We start from the raw sequence: 24,374 nt of genomic DNA, 5'->3' as shown, positions 1-24,374 counted from the left end.
TTTCAAAACTAGTTAATAGTTGTTTTATTATTATCTTTTCATCATTATATAGAACTACAAAACGTTTTATCCCATCATAGTTTTACCCTAATAACCAGTGTTTTTTTGGTGTGTGTTTTGTTTTTTAAAGTAAGTTAATCTTTCATGTGGTGGTACTTGATGTCATAGTTTCCTGAAACCGTGTATGTATGTGTTGCTGACTACTTTCATGTGTTTCTACAGTAATCTAATAAAACAATGTATTGTTTTGGGATTTATGTGACAAGAATTTGTTGAATATTCTAAAGGTATTTGTGATACATTTCACAAGCTATAAAAATAGTTCTTATAGCTATAACTATGATCAGTTCGGTTGGTAGATTTTTCGTATTTTGTTCTAATCCAGTTATAACAATAAATATTACTAAATATTATTATGAGTAACAAATTAATATTTAATTATTATATTACGACATGTAGTTTACGCCCTCTTCAGGTTATAAAAATTGTTACATACCTTTCGTAAGTTAATGTCGTATCACTCTCCAACTGATGAAATATTCGAAAAAACAAACCATTCAATGTTTTTACCAGTTTTTGTGAAAGCTGAAATTTCTAGAAAGATATTATTTGATTGTTTTTGGATTTCGCGCAAAGCTACTGCGAAGGTTATCTGCGCTAGCCGTCCCTAATTTAGCAGAGGTAAGACTAGAGGTAAGGCAGCTAGTCATCACCACCCACCGCCAACTCTTGAGCTACTCTTTTACCAACGAATAGTGGGACTGACCGTCGCATTATAGCACCCCCACGGGGGAAAAGATGAGCATGTTTGGTACGACGAGGACGCGAATCCGCGCCCCTCAGATGAGGAGTCGTATGCCTTAACCCGCCTGGTCATGCCGGGCCGGACAAACAACCTTGATAACGGTTTAATTACAATGTTAATTGTTTTTTTATAGTAAAGCCACTTCGGGCTACTGCTGAACCCACCGAGGGGAATCGAACTCCTGATTTTAGCGTTGTAAATCCGGAGATATACCGCTGTACTAGCGGGGGGCTAGAAAGATAGATTATTAACATGAAATATTTTAAAAATGTATGAAAAACAACAACTTTAAATGGTACCACAAAAAGATATCAGAATTAGAGAAAAGAGTCCATGTGTGATGGTTCTTGATATAATATTTCCACTGTTAAACTTTATCCATTGACTTTTCTTTTGTTAATGTATTACAATAATTTTCCCCTATTGAATTTTTTGTAACATCGCACATAATTTTTAAACTTGAAATAACCTAGGCAGCGACCTCGCACAGAGATTTCTAAACATAAATTTCCATTACACCTTGTGCAGACATTTCAAATAAACTTTACTATTTGAGTATTGACAGTTTTAAAATCCGGTAGCCAAAAGGAGAAACCTTTTTTTAGTGGGGGGATACGTATAAAGATGTGTGAAAACAGGGAAGTTTGGACAACTTAAAACTGAGAACCATTTCTTTTCACCCACGCAAATATAACTCCAATTTACTACCCCCCAAATAGGACAGCGATAAGTTTACGAACTTACAACGCTAAAATCTAAAGTTTAGTTCCACGCGGTGACCTCAGCAGCCACACAATGTAGTTTTTACTGAAATAAACAAATAGATTTTAGCTGTTTACATGAAAACTTGTGCCATTACTATGTTTTTATTTAAATAAATATATTAGAAGTTACAAACTGTCGTTTCAGCTTTCTTTCTTTGGCGATATTATGAATACCTGATTTTAAAAAAATGTACGTGATTCTAAATACTTACAGATGGATCTTAACATAAAAATACAATCACAATTTACAAATAATAATTAGTTTTGTTGTTAAGCACAAAGTCACGCAATGGCTTTTCTCTGTTTGTATCCCAGAAGCATCAAAACCGGAATCTTAGCTCTTTAAGCTACCTTACATAATGATATACACTTTTTTTCTGTTATTTAGTTCTTGCACTATCATGACAGTCACATGTGGTTCAAAATGTTGTTATATTTGCTTTGTGCTGATTGTTTCATTTCTTTGTTCTCTGGTACGTGACATTTCCTCTGCCCATGAGTAAGTGTTGTAAGCAGACTATGAGTTGAACATGTTATCACTGAATTACCCCTGACTGATCGATTATGCATCGTTTGAAAGTGACAGCTGACGCCTTTCACTGGACAAAGAAAGCGAGTTTACATTTTATATTCTAGTGTATTTTATTTGTCCATTTCATCGTGACTAGTTCATTATAGTTCCTTCTTGAAAGATGTAAAGATGATGATCTTCACTTGGAGATCATCCATTGATCTTTACCAGTGCACGATTTTTTTTGTATTATTGTTACGTCTGAATAAAAATTGTTTTCATTGTTCTTTAAATGAGTTTAATCTGTTTATTTCTCAGGCAACTCAAAATTCGGTCAAATTGTCAATATTTCCATAAAATATCTTGATAGAATCTGATGTTGTTTCTGTCTTAGATTCGCTATTAAATCGATTTTACATGAAAATATCCCATATGAAAGACAGACAGAATTACATACAAACTTTTCAACATTTACCCAACTGTGTAAAAGATATAATTAAATATGAAAATTAATAATAAGTTTCTGTCAAAAAAATTGCCGATATTTATAATTTGTCTTTCTTTTGAATATTTTTCCATAATTTCAACATTTAAAATTTTATTAAAATAATAAAAACGATTAGAGCATTAACTAAGTAACCACCTCAATATTGATCTATTGCTAGAAATCACCCTAGTGGGTCAATAGTAAGTTTATGGACGTACAACACTAAAATTTAGGGTTCGATTCTACACAAATGACAAACAGCAGATATTCAATCGTGTTTGTTTGTTTTTGAATTTCGCGCAAAGCTACACGAGGGCTATCTGCGCTAGTCGTCCCTAATTTAGCACTCTAAGACTAAAGGAAAGGCAGCTGATTATCATAACTCACTGTCAACTCTTGGGCTACTCTTTTACCAAAGAATAGTGGGATTGATTGAAATATTATAACGCCACCACGGCTGAAAAGATGAGCATGTTTGGTGTGACGTGGATTCAAACCTGCGATCATCAGATTAAGAGTCGAGTGTGCTAATCACCTGAACATGACGGGCCGATGTTAAGTAACTGCTGTTTCATAGTTTCCGTGTAAACGAGATATATATGTGACATTTTTTAGTCTATAATCTCTTGCTATGTGGTTGAATTTCACAATTTTCTTACGACGAGAGTCATTATGCACTTTCCTTGGTGGGAGTATATTTATCTTGTCCTAATAATTTAGTTTTATGGTTATTTTTTATAAATAAAATAAAATGTACTTCTAATGTCTTATCTACATATCTTTGGAAACAACACGCGCCCATTGTTTTCTCTTCTTCTATAAACGAAGTTGTTTGTTTTAATTTCCGTGCTAATCTTCTCGAGGGGTATCTTCATCAATTGTTTCTGAGTTATCAATGATAGACTGCAGTAAGCAGCTAGTCAATACCACACTGCGCCGATTCTTAATTATAAGAATTTATTACTATAATTAAATTAGAATGTAATATCAACAGTACTAAAGCCGTTATAGTTAGAAACACAGTTCCTATAAAAAACACTGATCAAAACAATATTTTTAATATTAAGTGCTAGAACTGAATTAAATTTGTAAAGTGTAATTCTTTATGAATGATATTTAAACTATTTTCTGTTGGAGGTAAATTTGTGATTTTTTATTAATATCAACTTATTTATTTTAGTTTATTATCAAGCTATTTATATTAATAATATTTTTCTTTACTTGAATTAACATCACACACCATTCAGAAGAACTACTGAATCATTACGCTAGTCTTTTTTTCTTATTTTTTGTTCCATACCGATTCAAGTAATCGTTGCATCGACGGAAATAGAATATAGATTAATAATTATTAGCGCTGATATGATACGATAGTAGTCAATATGATACGTATTTAAATATTGATGCTGTCAAACGGTAGGTACCTAGATACAAAAGTTTCACCAACAGTTTGTTACAATACTTACAATAAAATTTAATAAGAAACGGATGTATAATATAAAGAACTTTAAATTATTTCATGTAAGTAAATGTAGTTTCCCACTAAAATTTGGAGTAATTCTAGAAAGAAAGAAGATAATTTTGATTTATTTCGTATTTTTATGGTGATTACGATGCTGGTCAAACTGCCCGACTTCACATAAAATTAGGGTAGTGAATAAGGGTAGTAGATAAAATATAAGGATTTGTCGAAAAAAAAGCTGAACATTCATTTCAGCAGCTTTAAAGATTACATTAAAGAAATTTGTTCATTTTTTAAAGGAGAAAAGTATTTTTAATCTTAATATAAAAATAACTTTACACTCGGAGCAGTAACTACCTTGATTCCATGTACTAAGCAATAAATTTTAGCAACAATAGTTTGTTAGAACTTCTGATTTTTTTCTGTGCAAAAGATTTATAATATTTGCTGAAAGCTTGCCAAATTTCGTGAAGATATATAAACCATATAAAAATTTCACGATACGATACAAGTATTGTATCACTGTATTACCACACTAGCAGTACTTATACATAATTATGTACTAAATAATGAAGAATGTAATAATATGTTAAACCTAAAACAGAGATTTATATCTAAATCTTTTATAAATGAACTTGTCAACGCAGCCGTTATCTATACCAAAGCAGTGGCTAAAACAAATACGTGTGTATGATACGTAAAGAGTTTGTAAATGTTACTTTTAAATAAACTAACTACAGTTTCTACTCTGTATACGTCATCAGTTCACAGATGTATATTCTTGTTGTTCAGGTGCTCAACCAAGGGCAGAGGTTGGCCCTATATTCAGAGCTCTAGACTTCAGAACTGATAAGCTGGATTAAAATACTCATGATACCAAATACTATTACCCGTATTTTAAGCTATGAGTTCGAAATAAGAGTGCCAGTCAAATCCTGGCTGCCTTTCATCTGGTCAGTAGTTCAAAATTAGGAATAACGACAGTTAGCTTCAGTAGCTTTGCTATAAATTACAAAATTAAATATATCTAGTGCTCACCCTTTCTATTGAACGTTATTGGGTACTAAAAACACGCTTTTTTCATTATTATAATAGTTAACTTTCATCAAACAACTAGGTAACAAAAAACCCTAAACTGGGGGCTATTTGACATAAATAATACAAGTAACTTTATTTTCCAAAAAACTTAACCTTACTCAAAAGGAAGAGTGATGAACAGATCAATAGATTATATTAAGAAAAAATAAGTAAAAATAAATGACAATTTAGAAAACTTCGTTATATGTGATTAAAAAAGACTTAAGCGCCTCTACCGTTAAATTTAAGATTATGTGAATCATGAGAAGTAATTTGAACACTTCATTGGAGAGCAAGTATTGGAGAGCAAATAATATTTGTTTCAAAAAATCCCGAGAGCATTATTTAATCACAATTGTAGGGTTTTTATAGTATGATTACAGTAAGATTAAGAGTATGAAGCAAATTTGAGTAAAAAGTCTCTTTACGTCTTCAACACGACTTTGCTGTACAAAACTTAAATGAAGTAGAAAAAATATTTATATAAATATAACTTGAAAGTAATGGCCTAATCAATTTAAATTATTATTGTAATTGTTTTTATTGGCTCATCTTTTTGATTTTTGCTTTTACACTATTATATTATTGTCTTACTTGTGTATAGCGCCATCTATCTTGTTATCTTAGATACAATATTTTAAATTTGTTTCTAATGTTTTTCAACTTGCTGTGTTATCTATGCTGAACATATGTTGTGATTACACGTAAGCAAATTTTTAATTTATTTCAAAAATATAATTTTTCATTATTCAAGTAGTTTTAGCTAAGTATTTTAGTTTAATTAAAGCCACATATATGTAAAATCCTCAAGCAATACTGTGTTTTGTTTTTTATTGTTCGTATGCGGATGTCAGCTAGATACATGGAATTAAAAGCACTAATACCTTATATGTAATGCTTTTAGATACGATGATACTGGTAGTAAGTAACACAAATCTATAATGATGTGTGTTAATCTTACCCTGTAGTTTATGATAATTATTACAGTTAGGCATAACTTTCTTGATGGTTATAGTATATAATACAGTAAAATAAATAGTTTCTTACTCGAATTTGTACAGCTACAAGCTTTGTACTTTTGTACAAAATTTGAATGAAATAAAGTGTGAAGTAATAAGTTGTAACGCTGATATTAGTGTTACTGTATAAAGCAGGTACAATTTTTTGTACTTGTAGTACAACTATAAGAAGAGCCTAATTTGTTAAGTAATTTAAAATTAAATATAACAAGTGGATTTTGAACTATTTTTAAAATGATGGGGGTAATGCATTACTAATAGTCTTTGGCCACTATTCAGTTCTTCACAGTTTATAACTGTGCAGTACCAAGTATAATAAACAAGTGTATTATTCCAAAATTCTTGGGTTGTACTTGTTTTGTAGAATAATTACTATATATCTGTTTTATACATTTCACTCATTGGTTAACTTGTGTTCAGGGTTACTTATGAGAAGCGTAATTCCCCCAAAACTAGTATTACCCAATAACACACATTGATCAAAGTGTAGATTAAACTGGACCTCCTTTCAACTTAAATTTTGAGATTAAACACTTTTTGGAATATTAAGTTTACTTATTATAGATTGTGACTGCTTACTTTTGTCTTTTTATGAGAAAGGTAAGAGGTGATCTCATTAAAATTTACAAGATTATTTTGGAGGTTGTTAGACTAAAGGCCTTTGATTTGTCTCTGCTGTATTCTGAAGATGATAGAATGTGAGGACACAAGCTTAAGTAAGAAAAAGTAGACAGGCTAAGTTTTAGTTGAGAGAGTTTTATGTATCTAACACAGTAATTGTCTCATAGAATGAGTTACTATTAATAGTACTAGTTTTGAGAGGCGAGTTGGTGATTTAATAATGCAGTGAGAAGATGTGAAATGCATTTTTCATAAAGGCAACAAAAATGTTGAATGTCAAATTGTGTGTGTTTAGTTGTTCCTTGTTAAGGTACAAGCTTAACTGCTGGACTATACTCTTATTGTCTTGAGATCTGTATGTACTTTGTTTCTTTGAAAAACATTCATGTAATTTCTAAATAAATATTTGTGTACTGATATGTAGTAACATGCCACTTTTTTGTATCTTGAAATCTTTTATTAAAGAGATGTTGATTAATCTGTGATGTGAAAAGCATTCAGAGAAAAACTGATATGTATACAGATCATACATATTTACTACAGATACAAAAAGGTGTCAGTGGAGTGGAACAATCCAGTATGGTTTAGTAAATGTTTCAGAGGTCATATTTGTGATAAAGATGGTAAATTCGAGAACTTTTAACTTACTGGAAATAGTAAAGACAGTTTAGACTGAATTACTTTTCAAACAGAGTGGTTGGATATTGGGAGGAGCTGCCTTCAAGGATGGTGGAAGCAGACAATTTAACTGAGTTCAAGAAAAGATTGGATGAATACATGAGTTGTAAGGGGTGGTTATAGTTGGGAGTTGGAAGGGACATTCTTGATGGGCTAATACACTCTGTTTTGTTGCTTTGAAATTTTATGAAATTTATTGTGGTAGTTTAAAAGACTCGATGTTTTAATTTCTATAAATTATGAATATTAAAATCATATCTCAGAATCTTTCACACTAGGACCTGAGGGAGAAATTTCAAGATCCCTCATGTATTGGGTAACTAAAATAGTTTAACTACCACCACCAGAAAAATAATGTTTGTGTAATAACAGACCTCTTCACATAAAGTTTTTTTAAAATTATTTTAGGACTTTAAAAATAATTACAAACATCTGCATGGCCTTGTAATTACTGTGTCAGAAAAATAAATCCAAGGATTCATGGTTCATGTCCTGTTGCTTCAAAAACATACTGCGTACTTTAAGGCCATGGATGCACTATAGAAGTGGCTGTTAAATCACAATTTAGTCAAAAAAGAAGAAAAGAGTTGTTGGTGATGTTAACTAGCAGTTTTCCTTGTAGTCAATCACTTTGAGATTGGCAACTTATAGCTTTGTTGGAAAATCTGAAGAAAACTACAACTAAACTTAAAAAAATAAAAAGAGGAGTGTTTTCCTCTAGCCCAACCAAATAGTGAAGAGATTGAAGTGATGAAGCCTATATTTGCATATACTGGTGTTCAGAAAGAATCTGAGATTATATACTTTTAACTCTGTTGTAATACTCTTTGTAGTTTCATGTAATCATCTCGAAGTGTAATCTACGGTTTGAGAACACTAAATGAATCTTGTTCCTTATTACCACCACCTGTTCAAAAGACCTATATTTTTATTTTACTTTAGAGGAAATAAACGTTAAAATTCATATTTGCATATGTCAATATAGGTCATTTTAAATGATTTTACTGATAGAGAATAAAGAGATAATTTTGTATAATATAAAAATTACATAGGTCATTGTAGTTTTTCTCCAGAAAGTATCTTAGGCTCTTGTTCTGTGCATGCATCTATAGCCTAAGGTGCTTAAACTAGGACTATTTGATGTGATTCCATTGTGTCTACATATTTTCAAAGAATGTTAAACTAAGCAGTATCTAGAATCTTGCAGAGCTTTGCATAAAGGAGTGGTAGGTTGAAAATATTTTAAAAGTTAACCACAGTACCTAAGTTTTCCATTTCAACTGCAAATAATTGCTGATAAGGAGCTGTCAAAATATGAATTGCAGTCACCATTCTGCTCTTCCAAAATAGAAAATCATTTATTCAATTCATCTAAGTCATTTGATTAGCTCTTTAACTCCAGGACATGAATTTATGTGGCTGGAAGAAAAGATATTTTCCTTTTTTTAAAGACAAACTTGTTGCTGATAAAGTTGACATGCATATCAATGACAAGCAGTGGTTTTCAAAACAAATTATTTTTAAAATGTTTTCTTACATTGTAAGAAGTCATACTTTCACATGAAATACACATAAACATGACCAAGTCTTTCTGTATTATTTTCCGAGGTGAATTTGCAGTATAAATTAAGGGCTGATCCATATAATTTTTTTTTCAGAACTTCTATTCATCCAGTTGGAAAAAATGTAACATGTGAGTAGACCTGTAACAGAACTACACAGATTATATATAAATATAATCTCTGTGGATCTTAATTATCATTAACAAATGACTTGAAGTTTGAAAGCAATGAAAGTTTTGTGGACTATGACAGAAAATAGAGGTCCTGTTGGCTGGTTCAGTAGGTGGAATGAAGTCGGCAAGTTCTGGCTTCTTGTATTATGTCTGCTCTTTATTTGTGAGGTAAGCTAATTTATAGCTATTAAGTTCATGTCTTTTGCTTGTTTCTGAAACCATTTGGATGCTACATATAAAGGAGATAACGTGTAAGTAAATGAGAGAAAAAACATGCCTTACCAATAATTGTTTATTTATATTCTGTTAGTTTTCATCCAAATTTAAGAAACTGTGTTTTCCAGAAGCTTAATCTATTTGAATAATAGACTATGTTTGTATGCCAGCTGTATTGATATATATTTATAATACCCAAGTTTTTAATTCCTAATTTTGAAAGGTAGTGTTTAAAAACTCATATGACATCTCCAAATCTCCGTCAGAAGTTTTAACTTCCAGTAATAGGCTTTAACAGCTTCTAACAATTAGAAGCATATCATGCATAATGACAAACAATAACTTCAAGTCAGAACTTCTTTCCTTCTTTTTCTGAGACATCAATAAATTTGTCAAACTGTCCAGACAAACCCATTACCTCTCTCTCTGGTTTTCAAGATTTGTATTTACATTTTCTCCATTAGGAGCTGTTGTTTAAATTTCTTGCTGTTAAATGCAAGTGAACAAAATTGTTTGATTAGTGGTTTTTATGCTTGGCTGTTTCAAGCTTGTAAGGAATTTTAATCCATTTAAAGCTTTCTGAGAAAGTTGAGTAAATTATAGTAGTTTGAAGACATTTTGTTCTAGTGATCAACATATTTTTTGTGTTTGTAAATGCATATTTAATATTTAAAGAGTGCTCATAACTTTCATTTTGGACATCCAAACTTGTGACTGAACCCACAAACAGCAGGTTTAGGAAATAACTGATAAATGTTTCATCATCTGCTTCATTAATATCTTTAAAGTTTAATTTTCCTACATTTGTCTGAGATAACATATTCTACTACTTTAATTAGATATAATGTAAGCAGTACAATTTTAAAAAGGGTTGAGCTTACAGTTTGTACAGGTTTAGGCTAAATACTGCTTAATGTTTAAGACAGATTTCCATTTCCTTCTTCTGCCAACATATCCCAAAGTATGTTCTCAAGTCTAATTTTTGTATTTGTCTTTAGAATCAATATTATTTTAAACCCAAATACGTGTTTGTATAAACTTTCTTGATTGAAAAATTTATTGTGTGTTTGTCTTCACAAGCATCTTTTGCCAGTACTGAACTTAACCAATAAAATAATTATTGAGTATAGGAACTTTTAATGGAAAAAACAAATAAATAGGGGATAAGGAAATCAGAGAATAATTTGTTATTCCAGTCGTAAGTGAATTTTCAAATGATAGAGCTGACAGTACAGTTGAACAATTTGTAATATAGAAACTGTTTAAGATATCACCTTGTATCACAAACCTACTTTTTTTTCAGAAACAGTTCTTATAATCTCCTCACTGGAGAGGAGAACTTTGGACTGTTCCTCATAGTTATTTTATCTGTTCCTACATGGATCAAAAATCACTTTAAAACAGGAATGTTTCATATATAAAAGAAAAATTCAACCATGTGATAACTGTGGCTTGTTTTGCTTTGATGCATTGCTTTTATATAAAAAAAAACATTTCACTGAATTCTCAATGTTAGAATTCTTCCACCATACCATTATTTGTAGAAAGAAGATATGTTAATTTGTTTAATTTTTTGTGAATATTATTTTGGTTGCTTAGTTATTTCTCTTTTCATTTTTTTAACTAGGTCTTGATATATTATATTGTGCTACTACAGTGCTCGTGGCCAACCTTAGATCCACTTTCTGCAGAAAGTGGAATCCTACCCGGCCAGAGTCACACACCTCTCCGAGTCATGCTTTTAGCTGACACTCATTTACTTGGTTCCAGAAATGGACACTGGTTTGATAAACTTCGAAGGTAGGAGAAAATTTTAGTTCTTGAATTTTATTGTTTATTATGTATTAAACAAGATTCCAAAATTAAGATACAAGATGCTCAACTGATCCAGTCTTTAATATATGTTCTGTTTCACATCTCAAACAGAATCTAAGAGCTATTGTCATTAAACTATAATGCAAATTCTAATAATCAGCATATTTGATGTGTTATTTAGCAAATGTAGTCCATCCTAAGAACTTTTATCACCTAGAAACAACATTGTGCATAATGTGTGTAAAAGTGGCTTCCAATTTATGTATTATGAAACTGTCAACATTTGATCCAAGGAAAGATATAAACCTAAATAAATAAAATAAATGTTCTACAACATGGCATAACATTAAAGAGCAACAAGGACCACTTTGGTCCATATAGGCTGTCCTGTCGACTAAACTAAACATTCAAAGTTAACCCTTATCATTAAAATATTTATCTAGCTTTCCCATAAATGCCTTTACATTAACAGCATTTTCCATATTTGAAGGCAACCCATTCCAAAGGATAACCACCCTATCAGAAAAATAAGACTGTTTTACCTGCAGACTTCTACCCTGCCAAATTTGTTTGTATCCTCTAATTTTACCATTTTTGCCATTAAATATTAAAAACGATTATGTATTAATGCTGCCAATTCCCTTAACAATCTTAAATACTACAATCAGATCACCTCTTGTGGGTCAGTTCTTTATATCATCGTAGTAGCCCTCCTCTGAACGTTTTTCAACAATTCAGTGACTTTTCTAAGGTGAAGAGCCCAAGATTAAACACAGTACTTTGTATATGGCCTAACTAATGACCTGTAAAATGCAATTATAACCTCTCTAAACTTATATTCATTGTTTCTGTACACACAATGTAAAACTCTAATTTGCCTTACCACTAGCATCAGTATATTGTTTAGATGGCTTGAAAGACTGATGAACCAGAACACCATGATCTCTTCCTTTCATAGCACTGTTAAGAATAATCCAGTTAAAATAAGTCATAATTCAAACTGTGATGTCCCATATGCATTACCTTGCATTTACTATAATTAAACATCATCTGCCATTTATTTGCCCAACTTACCATACATATATATTCCTTTTGTAAAGAAGTAATAAATATAACTAATATATTGACCATCCCTTCATCTGTGTCATTGATATAAACCAATAAGATCAAAGGTTCTAATACTGATCCCTGATGGACCTCACTCATGATACATAATGTGACACGACTCCACTTATAACAACCTTCCGAATATTTTTTATGTAATCGTTTTTGTCTCTCCAACTTTTTAGCAAGCCTTTTTTGTGGCAGCTTGTCAAATATTTCTTGACAATCTAAATGTAATTAAGTGTTAATTATACAACACTCTCATTTTCTTGTAACTTTGTAGTTGCAAACAAATTGAAAGGTGTACCATATGTATGTGAATATTTATTATTTGTTTCATAAGACTGTTACTGCAGTTGATGTTTTGTTGTTAACACTTGAACCACATTGTACACATTGTATTTCAGGGAGTGGCAAATGCATCGTGCTTTTCAAACAGCATTAACAATATTTAGTCCAGATGTTATTTTTATACTAGGTAAGTTCATTTCTCTGTTATTAAATATATTAGTTAAGCTTTGCTCACTTTATTTACCACTCATTTAAAAACTAACAAAACACTTGTGACTAAAAATGTTTCTTTGACACTTGTAATAGCTTTATGAACAATCTTTGCATGGAATGAGACTCCACTTTCTCAGAAACATTCTAATCCTCAGCACGAGTTTAATACAAAAGTAGAAGTAAATTAAACTTGAGATGTTTGTAGTTTCCTATACCACATGTGTTGGAATCAACTCTTATTATGGTAACTTCTGAAATCAACAGGGTCTGTATTGGTGTTTGTAAGTTTTGGAACATTTAATGTATATGGTAAAGTATAAAGTAGTTGAGATATATATGTACAGTGGTATAAAAATGATTTTTGATATGCTATCTGTAAACGAGAAATGTAATAGTGTGGCCTCAAATGTTATGACCCAAAATTTGTTTTTGTTGTCAATATAATGGCTAAATTATTACACATTGCAAAAACATACATACATATATATATATATATATATATAATTTATCACATAAAATCTTGTACGCAGATTAACAAAGCTATGTATGTAATAGACTGATTTTCCTGATCTGGACATATGACAAAACCACACAGCACTGACATTTGGAATATCCTTTCCTTTTCTATTGTGTCTACGAAATAGACCATGGAGTTCTGAGTGGACAGTTCAAATCATCTTGCCTAAACATAGATATTCCATCTTGCATCAGTAAACTTTTGTAGTTTAAAAAATAACTTTTCTAATCCCATTGAAAAATAATCACAAGGATTAGAAAGTGTTATAAATATGATTCTAAATAATTAAGTTGTCTAATTTCAAGTTGGTAATTAAGTTGCCTTTGTATGCCATGCTTATGATTGGTCAACCTGTTGTGAATAAGCGGGTTACCATTCTTACAAAGAATTTCATTGGTTGTTCTTTTGTAAATGCTAATAATTAAATACAGAGTTGTATTCTACTTGCTCAACAGTACACCTGAGGATATCTAATTCTAAAAACTAGATTTTGACACTGATGGCTGGCATAGCACAGATAGTCCATTGAACTCTTTTGTACATAAATATAAATGCACATATTTCATATAAACAGAACAACTCTATTCCCCACAAAATAAGGTACTTGAAGACTATCTACACTAGCTGTCCCTAATTTAGCAGTGTAAGATTAGAGGGAAGGCAGCTAGTCATCACCACCCACTGCCAACTCTTGGACTTCTCTTTTACCAACGAATAATGGGATTGACCGTAACATTATAACACCCCCACAGCTGAAAGGACAAGCATGTTTGGTGCGATGGGGATTCGAACCCGTGACCCTCAGATTACAAGTCGAACACCTTAACCACCTGGCCCTGCCAGGGCCAACAATATTGTATTGCAATAACTTTTTAATCTTTAAGTACTTAGCTTAAACTTTGTAAGGGTAAACTTAGATCTGTATTGGTTGAAATCATTTAACTTGGTGTCTGTAGTCCCAATTAATATTTGAAAAGCCCTTCTGTTATCTGTTGGAAATTTTCTTGTTTATTTTCTCCCCCTCTTCCTCCCACTTCCATTCTCCCATTCCTCCTTCTACATGTTTCTAACAACTTTTAATGGTTTATTTCCTTCTGTCATTCATTAGGTTTTGACTTTTATGGAATTTCTATTGCTTCAAATGCCATATGATTTTGTGTTAAAGTCAATTTTTCTTACAAACAGTTTTGAACACTTTTTGTTGTGACTTTTCTAGGTGACGTGTTTGATGAAGGTCTTTGGTGCAGTGACAAGGAGTTTTCTTACTATGTCAATAGATACAACAGTTTATTTTATGCACCTGAGAAAACCAACAGATATGTTGTTGTTGGAAATCATGATATTGGGTTTCACTACAGGTATGGGTGAATCTTTTTAAGTTTCTTTCGGTTGGCTTCTTTAGGGTACGTATCATATTTGTTGTCCTTGTATCAACAGTTACATATATGGAATTGTATTATTTACTCAGATTTGTTTAATTTTACTTATTTTTCTTCTAGGATATTCTATTGTTTAATGCTTAAAATATTTTTTCTCCATATAGTTTAGTGCAAATTAAATATTTGGTTGTCCAGAAATAAATATAGGAATTTTCATGATGACATTTAGGAGCTGAATATTGAGTAACTTTACATTGGTTGGTTGGTTTAATCCAACATTTGTCACTTACAAGGTGTCTCAATCATCTGCTGTTTCATTTCTACTCATAGTAAGTTTCACAACACCCAAGGCAGCATGGACAAGGACTTCCATCTGATTTTTCTCTATGATTTCAAACTTGGACGAAAAACCACCAAAATTACATGGAATATCAACCAGGATTTAGCCATGAATCTGTTATTGAATGTACAGGTTTCGACATGGAGATGAAAGTCTTGAAGACCACGAAGTTTGTGGAAGGAAGCAAATGAAAACAGACAGACCCTCACACAACAGTACATGAGCTTGTAGAAAAGCTAGACACCAGCAAATCAAGCATTACCAACCACCTAAGTGTGTTTGGAAAGATGAAAAGTTAGATAAGTTGGTTCTGCATGAGCTGACTGAAGATCAACAAAAATCAGTGTTATGAGACCTGTCAAGGATGACGCTCCAAAAATTGAAAGAATTAGGAATCGAGGTTCATATATGATTTTAAGTTCTTGACTTCTAGTTGGCCATGTCTTCTCTTATACATTATTTTAAGATCTTGACTTCTCGTTAGCCATGTCTTCTCTCGTGTATTGTTAGGTTCTTTACTTCCAGTTGGCAATGTCTTCTCTTATACATCATTTTAAGATATTGACTTCTTGTTAGCCATGTCTTCTCTCATGTATTGTTAGGTTCTTGACTTCTAGTTGGCAATGTCTTCTCTCTGTTTTATGAATAAACAAGTCTGAAATATTACTGATAACTCATGGTTTATTTGACATTAAATAATTCATCACATACACATACAGTGTACTTTGTGGCAGGTTGTTTTTGGGCATGCAAGGTATAAAAGAGAAAAATCAGAGTAAGTTTTGATTATTGGGCTAGCTAGAAATCTATTAAAAATAAGATGTACAGTGTGGATATCCAACTGATGAAGTCATCATTCTAATCTGTATAAATAAGGGTGTTAGAAGAGTGGACTTAATTAGCTTTTGTAATTACTCATACCAAGTTAGATGTTAGTTTTCTTCAAAGCAGGTGGCTTGTTCTGATCTGAAGTTAGCATTAATTATTTAACTAATGGAATGATTGCTTGTACATTTTTGTCAGTTGGTTTATTGAGGTATACCATGGAGAACACCACACAGCATTCGTATTTTTGTTAAAGTACATATGTAGCCCATAAAGAGGTTGTGGACACACATGTTATACGGATGTGGGACGAAAAGGAAAACTTTGCATCAGATGAAAGATTCCAGTTCTTTAAAAGAGTGAACTTTTTGTTTTATCAGGAGGTGGATAACACATCCAATTTACCCCTGATGAACAAAAGAACTTCCAGTTTTTGGTTTCTTTCCTGCTGCTATGTTAACACAGCTATTCTTTCTCCATTTTCTTTTAATGTATAATATTCACACTACCTCTTCAGTTTGATGGAGGCTTGTCCCTGGTTAGAACTGTTTTATATATAGATTCAAAGCTCACCTCATTTAATGGAGGCTGGCCTTTATGAGTAGCTTTCTTCTATTGTGTCTGTCAATTCCAAATTAAGGATGGTTATATACCAATAATCCTTTGTGTAACTTTCAGTGAAACAAACAAGTCCTCTTTCTTTGCCCTTTTGTAGTATGTGTTATTTTAATATTTATTCTTGGTTTATTGGACAGTGTTTCAAAACACCACAAGGAAAGATTTGAACGGGCATTCAATGTTTCTTCCGTTCAGTTTGTTGTTATCCAAGGGAACATTTTTATCATGCTGAACAGCATGGCCATGGTGGGTGATGGTTGTAGTCTTTGCCAGGAAGCTGAGGACCAGTTGCGTGAAGTAGCACACTTTCTTAGCTGTACAAAGGTTTGCCTTTTATTTTAACTCAAGATATAATGAATGTTCACATACATAAATTATTAACATGTTATTACAATGAAACATAGGAGGAAGGTTTAGTGATTTGTAAAAGGCAAAACAAATTTTCAAATCTCGTTCTTGCTTTAGTGTCATAACTGCATAATTGTGTGTGTTTATTAAACTGTTGATATACCTCTGTGTGTGGAATACTTTGTCAGTATCTCTCCATGAAAGAAATTCAGTTTTAGTTTTTTTGTTATTGGTCACTATAGGTGTCATTAAAATAATTACTGTTTGCAATGACCCCTGTCCTGTACAGCTCAACATCAAACAAACAAAAAAATAATTGCAGTGTATGTAATTAATTTGTAAACAAGAATTTGAAGTTTAATTTCAGTGGTACACTATAAAGTTGATACACAAACCTATCTATTTAAATGGACAGCTTTTGTTGTCCTCTTTTCTTTTTTGAGTTTATTGAATAAAAATGTGTAAGGACTTCCAGTAGGGCTATGGTGATTAGGTATCAGTCACTGTCACAGCTGCTAACATGTTCAGTCAACTGAGTGTAGTTATTAGTTAGTTGATCAATCAGTTCAAATTACGAAAAACCAAATTGGGTAGTTTTTGTGTTTTCAACAAAAATGTCTCTCATTGGCTTGTGAATGGCATGTTAAAATGAATGTTACTACTGAACCGTTATTTACATTTGTCACTACATTTTGTGTAATATTACATTAAAGAAATGCTTAGTAAATATTAAATCATTTGTATCAATTGAGTGCAAGCATACCAATATAAGTAATCAGTTTTAATAATTATTTAAAAATATAAACATTACTATAGTTATCAAAGAAAAATTGCCTCCAGTTTTACGACCTCTTAACATCATAGGATGCATTTGCTAAGTTAATTTACCATTTAAAGAATCTTGATTCACTCAAAACTATAAATATTATTTTACTCCTTATGTTTGTTGTTGCTGTAAATTAGTCGTTCTTCTTTAACTTTCAAACACGCATGTTTTCCTTCATGCCATTAAAAAAAATGAAGTGAAAATGTCTGGAGTGTGACTAGTTTAAAGTATTAAGAAATCGTAGGCTCACCATAGCCCAAAGTTTAGGATGCTCTTTTTTGCAACCTGAAGTCTCAAGTTCAAATCCCCATCCTGCCAAATATTCTCAACTTTTAAGTTGTAAGGTCATTGTAATGTGATGGCCAATTCCACTATTCATTGGTGAAAGAGTTACATAAGAGTTGATGGTGGGTGGTGATGACTAGCTTCCTTTCCCTCTAGTCTTTCACTTTTAAGTTAGGGACAGCTAGTGCAGATAGCCCTTGTGACCCTTTGTGGAAAATTCAAAACAAACAATTAAGAAAACATAATGTTAAAAGTGCAGCTTACTGTTCAAAACAAAAGTTACAAAAAGTTGAGTGCAGCACAGTTAATAACACTTTCTTTAGCCATAAGTGTAAAACTACATAAATAAATTTATCTGGTTACTTGGAGTCAGGGGTGTCCAGATCAAACCAGCATCATGTCTCTCATTTACATCTTTATGTTTATCTGGTTACTTGGAGCCAAGGATGTCCAGATTAAACCAGCATTATGCCTCTCATTTACATCTTTATGTTTATCTGGTTACTTGGAGCCAAGGATGTCCAGATTAAACCAGCATTATGCCTCTCATTTACATTTTTATGTTAATCTGGTTACTTGGAGCCAAGGATGTCCAGATTAAACCAGCATTATGCCTCTCATTTACATCTTTATGTTTATCTGGTTACTTGAAGCCAGAAGTGTCCAGATTAAACCAGCATTATGTCCCTTATTTACAGAATACTACTACACCATATTTGTACAGTTGATATATTTGTTACTTCTCTTATTGATCTTCTGGTTTTAAATCATCTTGCTGTGTTTCAACACCTAATTATGTAATACTTTATGTTTATAGCTGAACTAATATTTGGGTTTTGTGAACTTGTTATTGCTTCTTTTTAAGTAGTTTTTAAAAGTTTTTTTCAGCTTTTTATTACTAATACTATTTATTATAGGGTGAAGCTCACTTTGGATGCCACAGATATGGTTCTCTCCCATCTTACAGCCGACCAGTCTTTTTACAGGTTTGTTTTCCTGAAATTCATGTAATTAATATTATTTCGAAGTGCAGTTGTTAAACAACACTTAAGAACTGGCGTTATTTGTCAGTAAGTAAGTAAGTACACAGTATTTCCATAGATATACTACAGAAGTTAGGAAGTACACAATATTTCCATAGAAATACTATAGAAGTTAGGAAGTACACAATATTTCCATAGAAATACTATAGAAGTTAGGAAGTACACAATATTTCCATAGATGTACTATAGAAGTTAGGAAGTGCACAATATTTCCATAAATGTACTATAGAAGTTAGGAAGTACACAATATTTCCATAGATGTACTACAGAAGTTAGGAAGTACACAATATTTCTATAGATATACTATAGAAGTTAGGAAGTACACAATATTTCCATAGATATACTATAGTATTTTGATGATAAACTATGTATTGAATTCTTTTTATAGAAATATCAAATGTTTAAAAATTCATGTTTTTAATGCTGTCATCTGTTGATGGAAATATTTATGTTTCAAAAGTTTTTATGACTGATAGTGTAATAGTTGTAATAGTTATAGCTATTATTCCAGCATTTTCCAATGTACCGAGAATCTGATGCCATATGTTCAGAACCAGATTCTGCTCCTCCTTTAGAAAAAAACCTGAAGTTCAGAGAACATTGGGAGTGCCTCTCGAAACAAGCATCAGATAGGGTACGAATAAAATAAGGCTTGATTTTTAACTTCCAAATACTGTCTATCTTACAAAGCAGTATTCTTGAGCTTATGTATGCTACTTAGATATTTTTCTTTGATCCCAAGTTTAGAATTGTACATTAATGTATACGCAAATAAACAAAGCAAAAAAAATCATTTTAGAGATTTTAACTCTAATTTATTACTTATGTGATGTTACTTTTCAAATATCCAGCTAACAAGTCAAATGTTTTACATGTATACACACACACACACACACACACACACAAATACATATATAAAGTCATGTATAATTTGTTATAACCAAAAACGAGCCAATACAAAAATAAAAAACTGTATCAATTAAAAGGATCCCAGGGTACAGGCTGTAATGTAGAATATAAAATGTACCCTTGGTTTTGGAGGTGACTGTGAATCCTTCCAATTGATACAGTGTTTTTAATTTTTGTTTTGTCATGTACAGAGGTTTGGATTTGCCATTACACAGTCCTTACTTTTGATCTAGGTTTGTCTTACTGAGCTCTTCTGTCCTTACTTTTGATCTAGTTTTGTCTTACTGAGCTCTTCAGTCCTTACTTTCAATCTAGGTTTGTCTTACTGAGCTCTTCAGTCCTTACTTTCGATCTAGGTTTGTCTTACTGAGCTCTTCAGTCCTTACTTTCGATCTAGGTTTGTCTTACTGAGCTCTTCAGTCCTTACTTTTGATCTAGTTTTGTCTTACTGAGCTCTTCAGCCCTTACTTTCGATCTAGGTTTGTCTTACTGAGCTCTTCAGTCCTTACTTTCGATCTAGGTTTGTCTTACTGAGCTCTTCAGCCCTTACTTTCGATCTAGGTTTGTCTTACTGAGCTCTTCAGCCCTTACTTTCGATCTAGGTTTGTCTTACTGAGCTCTTCAGTCCTTACTTTCGATCTAGGTTTGTCTTACTGAGCTCTTCAGCCCTTACTTTCGATCTAGGTTTGTCTTACTGAGCTCTTCTGTCCTTACTTTTGATCTAGGTTTGTCTTACTTAGTTCTTCAGTCCTTACTTTCGATCTAGGTTTGTCTTACTTAGCTCTTCAGTATTAATATTCTCTTTACAAATAGTCATGCATAACACATATTATAATTTTGTGTGTATGTTGGTTATATTTTGGTTGATAGTGAGCATGAAAAACGATCATATACACTGCTTTTTGTACAGTCTCAGAATGCATATACCTGAAAGTTGAATAACATTTGTATTATTTTAGGTAAAAATGAAAATTGAAACCTTATATCTTCCATCAATAGCTACAATCAATCTAATTCTGCATTCAAATTCTGAGGATGTTTTTTCCAACACAATTGTAAGGATGGGTACAAAGTTTCAGTTCATCAATATTCCAATGTTTGTTTTTAAAAAAACCCAGAGGATTTCAAAGAGGTGAAATCAGGGACATTATTTGGGACTTGTCATTTCACTCAAAATAAAACATGGTCAATTCTGAAATCTACAATAAAATGCATTCATAAATAATAATGGTAATTAATGTAATTAATAGAAGTAATAATTACCTAAAATAAAACTTGTAAGCCTTTCAAAAAATCCTGTTTTGTATTTTGGTGTTATTTAAAATAATAAAAAGTTATTCACATTTTTTTTTGGTATCTTTGTTTTGAATCACCTTGTATTTTCATTTACTTAACTTTTCTAATAACAATTATGTTGTCATTGTTCAATTATTTAATAATATTTAAAGCCTAATAATTTTACTTTGTTCCATAGAACAAATGCTTCCTCTGTTGGAATTGATGTGTGAAGTATTTTCTTCCATTGTTTTACCCAGATTATAAAACTCCTCAACCCAAGAGTTATGTTCAGTGGTCATACTCATCACGGCTGCTTTTCTCAGCATTGGGAAGGGATTCCAGAGTGGACACTTCCATCGTTTAGTTGGCGAAATAAAAAAAATCCTAGTTTCATGCTGGTTAGTATAATGAACTTGACCAAGGTCCTGAGTGTGTGAAACCTACATGGCATGTCCAGTTAATTAATTAGAAAAAAACCTCTAGGGATAAGGCTGAAAGTTAAGTTAATTAAATAAAGACTGTTTTGTAGATATGGCTGAAAGTTTAGACACCAACTGATTAAATAAAAACTGTTTTGTGGATATGGTTGAAAGTTTAGACACCAACTGATTAAATAAAAACTGTTTTGTGGATATGGCTGAAAGTTTAGACACCAACTGATTAAATAAAAACTGTTTTGTGGATATGACTGAAAGGTTAGACACCAACTGATTAAATAAAAACTGTTTTGTGGATATGGCTGAAAGTTTAGAAACCAACTGATTAAATAAAAACTGTTTTGTGGATATGGCTGAAAGTTCAGACACCAACTAATTAAATAATAACTTTTGTGGATATGGCTGTCAGTTTAAACACCTGTTGATTAACTTTTAACCTCAGCAAACTGAAAGTTGATTTGATACAAGAAATCAATATTTTTATTATTTTGGCTGTCATGGAGATAGAGAACATATTCAAAATTGAGTGTGTGACATAGTAAAAATGTGTCATTAGAAGTGATACCTCTAGTTTTATGAACGTTGTGTGATTCTCAAGATTACCTAGTTTAATATTCCTTTATTATTTCATCTTTAAGGAGGGGATGGGACTTTGTAACAAGAAAGTGATAATTTTTAAATATACTTAAACTTGTATAATTTCAGTAAATATTTTAAAATATTTATTATACCTTGATAGTTTTTGTTTTTCTTTCACAGGGAATATTTACCCCAAACAACTATAGTCTCAGGAAATGCTACATGCCAGTCGAGAACACTGTATTTATGTTATATTTTGTTGGGGGTAGTTTAATTATATTGTGGTTTATAATGAAAGGAAGAAAGAGGTGGTTTTGTTTAGTACCTGGAAGAACTCTGAAGGAAAAAAGATAATTCAAGCATATTAAGTAATGAGCTGTATACACAATTTAAAACATTTTTGTATTTATAGATGTGAAAAATTAGCAGTAGAGAAAGGGTCTATTTTCACATGGTTTGGTCTTCAAATGTGTTTCATGCAGGAATATAAAGTTCACTTTTCAACTGTAGTATGATGATTGTTTGTTAGTCTTTTTAAAGCTTATAGTACAGGTTTAAAAAAGCTAGGAATTATGGTAGAATTTGTTTTACTTTATTGGAAGTATTTGTTTTTAATTAAAACTATTTTAGGAATATTTGTTCAACATTATAGTTCATTCAGTCATTTTGTAGTTTTATCCTTTCACAGCAGAACATAATTGGTTGTTAGATTTGTTGTTTTTTGTGAGCATGTGTTAATCTAATCATCGTAACTAGTAGAAAATCTTAGGCCTAAAAAAGAAAACTAGTTCAAAGTTCTCAACCATCTCATTTATGTTTCTTCAGTTTTAAATTTGTTTGATCAAGTGTAACAAAATATGCTGTGCTATTTAAGGCCATGGCAATATTATAAAAGTGATGGTCAAATCTCTCTCTTTCATCAGAATAGCCCACAAGTTGGTGGTGGGTTGTGTCACCTAGCTTCCTTCCCACTAGCCAAGATAACCCTTGAATCATTTTACATAAAATTTAACTTAAAAACAAGATTTGTTTCAAGATTTTTTGTTTCCCTATGTGGCAAAACAGTCGTTTTACTCCTTAGTTTAAAAACACCCATCTAGGAAAAAGGAAAACTCATACTTACCCATCTAGGAAAAAGGAAAACTCATACTTACCCATCTCTCTTGCATTCTTCTGTGTCAGAAAATAAAACCACAATTTTTTTGAAGGCCTTGTGATGTATGAAAGTAAAAATGTTGAAGTCAAACACAACTTTGCTATTTTTTGCCTTCATAAGCTAATAAAACAGTTGGTTTAAAGTATTTCATGATACACAAATTGTATTTTTTCATTGTTTGAACTTAAAACGTATTTCATTCATTGATTGTTCTCCGTTGAAGTGTTATTATAGTGTTTCTGCAGAAGATACTGTTGCTGTTTATATCAAATATTTCACCATGTTTTATGGAAGAAGATAAATGAGACAAAAGAATCCTTTTGTTAGAAGATTGATTGTACTGTGTTTGAAAAAAGGAAGTAAACATACCATTTTAATAAAGGAATTAGTTTTATTTTGACCAAGAGCAAAAAAATAAGTTACTGGTTTCTAATTATTATGTTCTGTATAATGTATTGCCTTCAGACTTGTGGCAGTAGTCCACCTAAATGTAACATTATTCTTATAGAAAATTAAAAGTTGTAATTATTTTTTTTTATCTTTTAATAGATTTTTACAGGACTAATTATAATCAGTTCTGTAAAAAAAAAAGCTAGTGTTAATGAAACTAATATGCATACTTGTATGTATATATGATTTAGGTAACATTTGCAAATCTTCATATATATATCCTAATAAATAATGATCTCCCTGGTAATTAGCTGAACATAAAAGATGGTGTTTTAACTTATGACTGGTATGATTTGTTGGATATAAGATTATTTTACTTTCACTGGTTGCCTCAGTTATTTTCATAATGATTAAAAACAAATTTCTTGTGATAAAAAGCCATTATAAGTAAGCTTCAATGATTCATTAGAAAGAATGGTACAAGTTCTGGTGGTGTAAAATAAATAATAGTAAAAGTGTAACATCGTGGGTGCTACAGTAGATCAGTAAATATTAAGTCATTGTAATTTATTGGAAACTACTAACTTTCAATTACAAAAAATAATAGTTTTGTAATTCATAGAATATTCACAGAACCAAGATTATA

At 31.5% G+C, this 24,374-nt stretch overlaps 1 protein-coding gene across 1 annotated transcript; it reads left to right on the top strand.

Annotated features, from left to right (window-relative positions):
* The first annotated feature begins 5,700 nt into the window (after positions 1–5,700).
* On the top strand, positions 5,701–23,975 carry LOC143237886 (metallophosphoesterase 1-like). Its single transcript, XM_076477600.1, has 10 exons — positions 5,701–5,810; positions 9,083–9,327; positions 11,003–11,175; positions 12,702–12,772; positions 14,532–14,673; positions 16,615–16,801; positions 18,854–18,922; positions 19,491–19,613; positions 21,424–21,564; positions 22,363–23,975. The coding sequence occupies exons 2-10, from the start codon at positions 9,214–9,216 to the stop codon at positions 22,534–22,536; spliced, it is 1,194 nt and encodes a 397-aa protein (XP_076333715.1). The 5' UTR covers positions 5,701–5,810; positions 9,083–9,213; the 3' UTR covers positions 22,537–23,975.
* The last annotated feature ends 399 nt before the right edge of the window (positions 23,976–24,374 follow it).

Source organism: Tachypleus tridentatus, chromosome 13, assembly GCF_004210375.1.
Source record: "Tachypleus tridentatus isolate NWPU-2018 chromosome 13, ASM421037v1, whole genome shotgun sequence".
In the NCBI taxonomy this organism is placed as follows: domain Eukaryota; kingdom Metazoa; phylum Arthropoda; class Merostomata; order Xiphosura; family Limulidae; genus Tachypleus; species Tachypleus tridentatus.
This window is presented reverse-complemented; position numbering and strand designations above follow the sequence as displayed.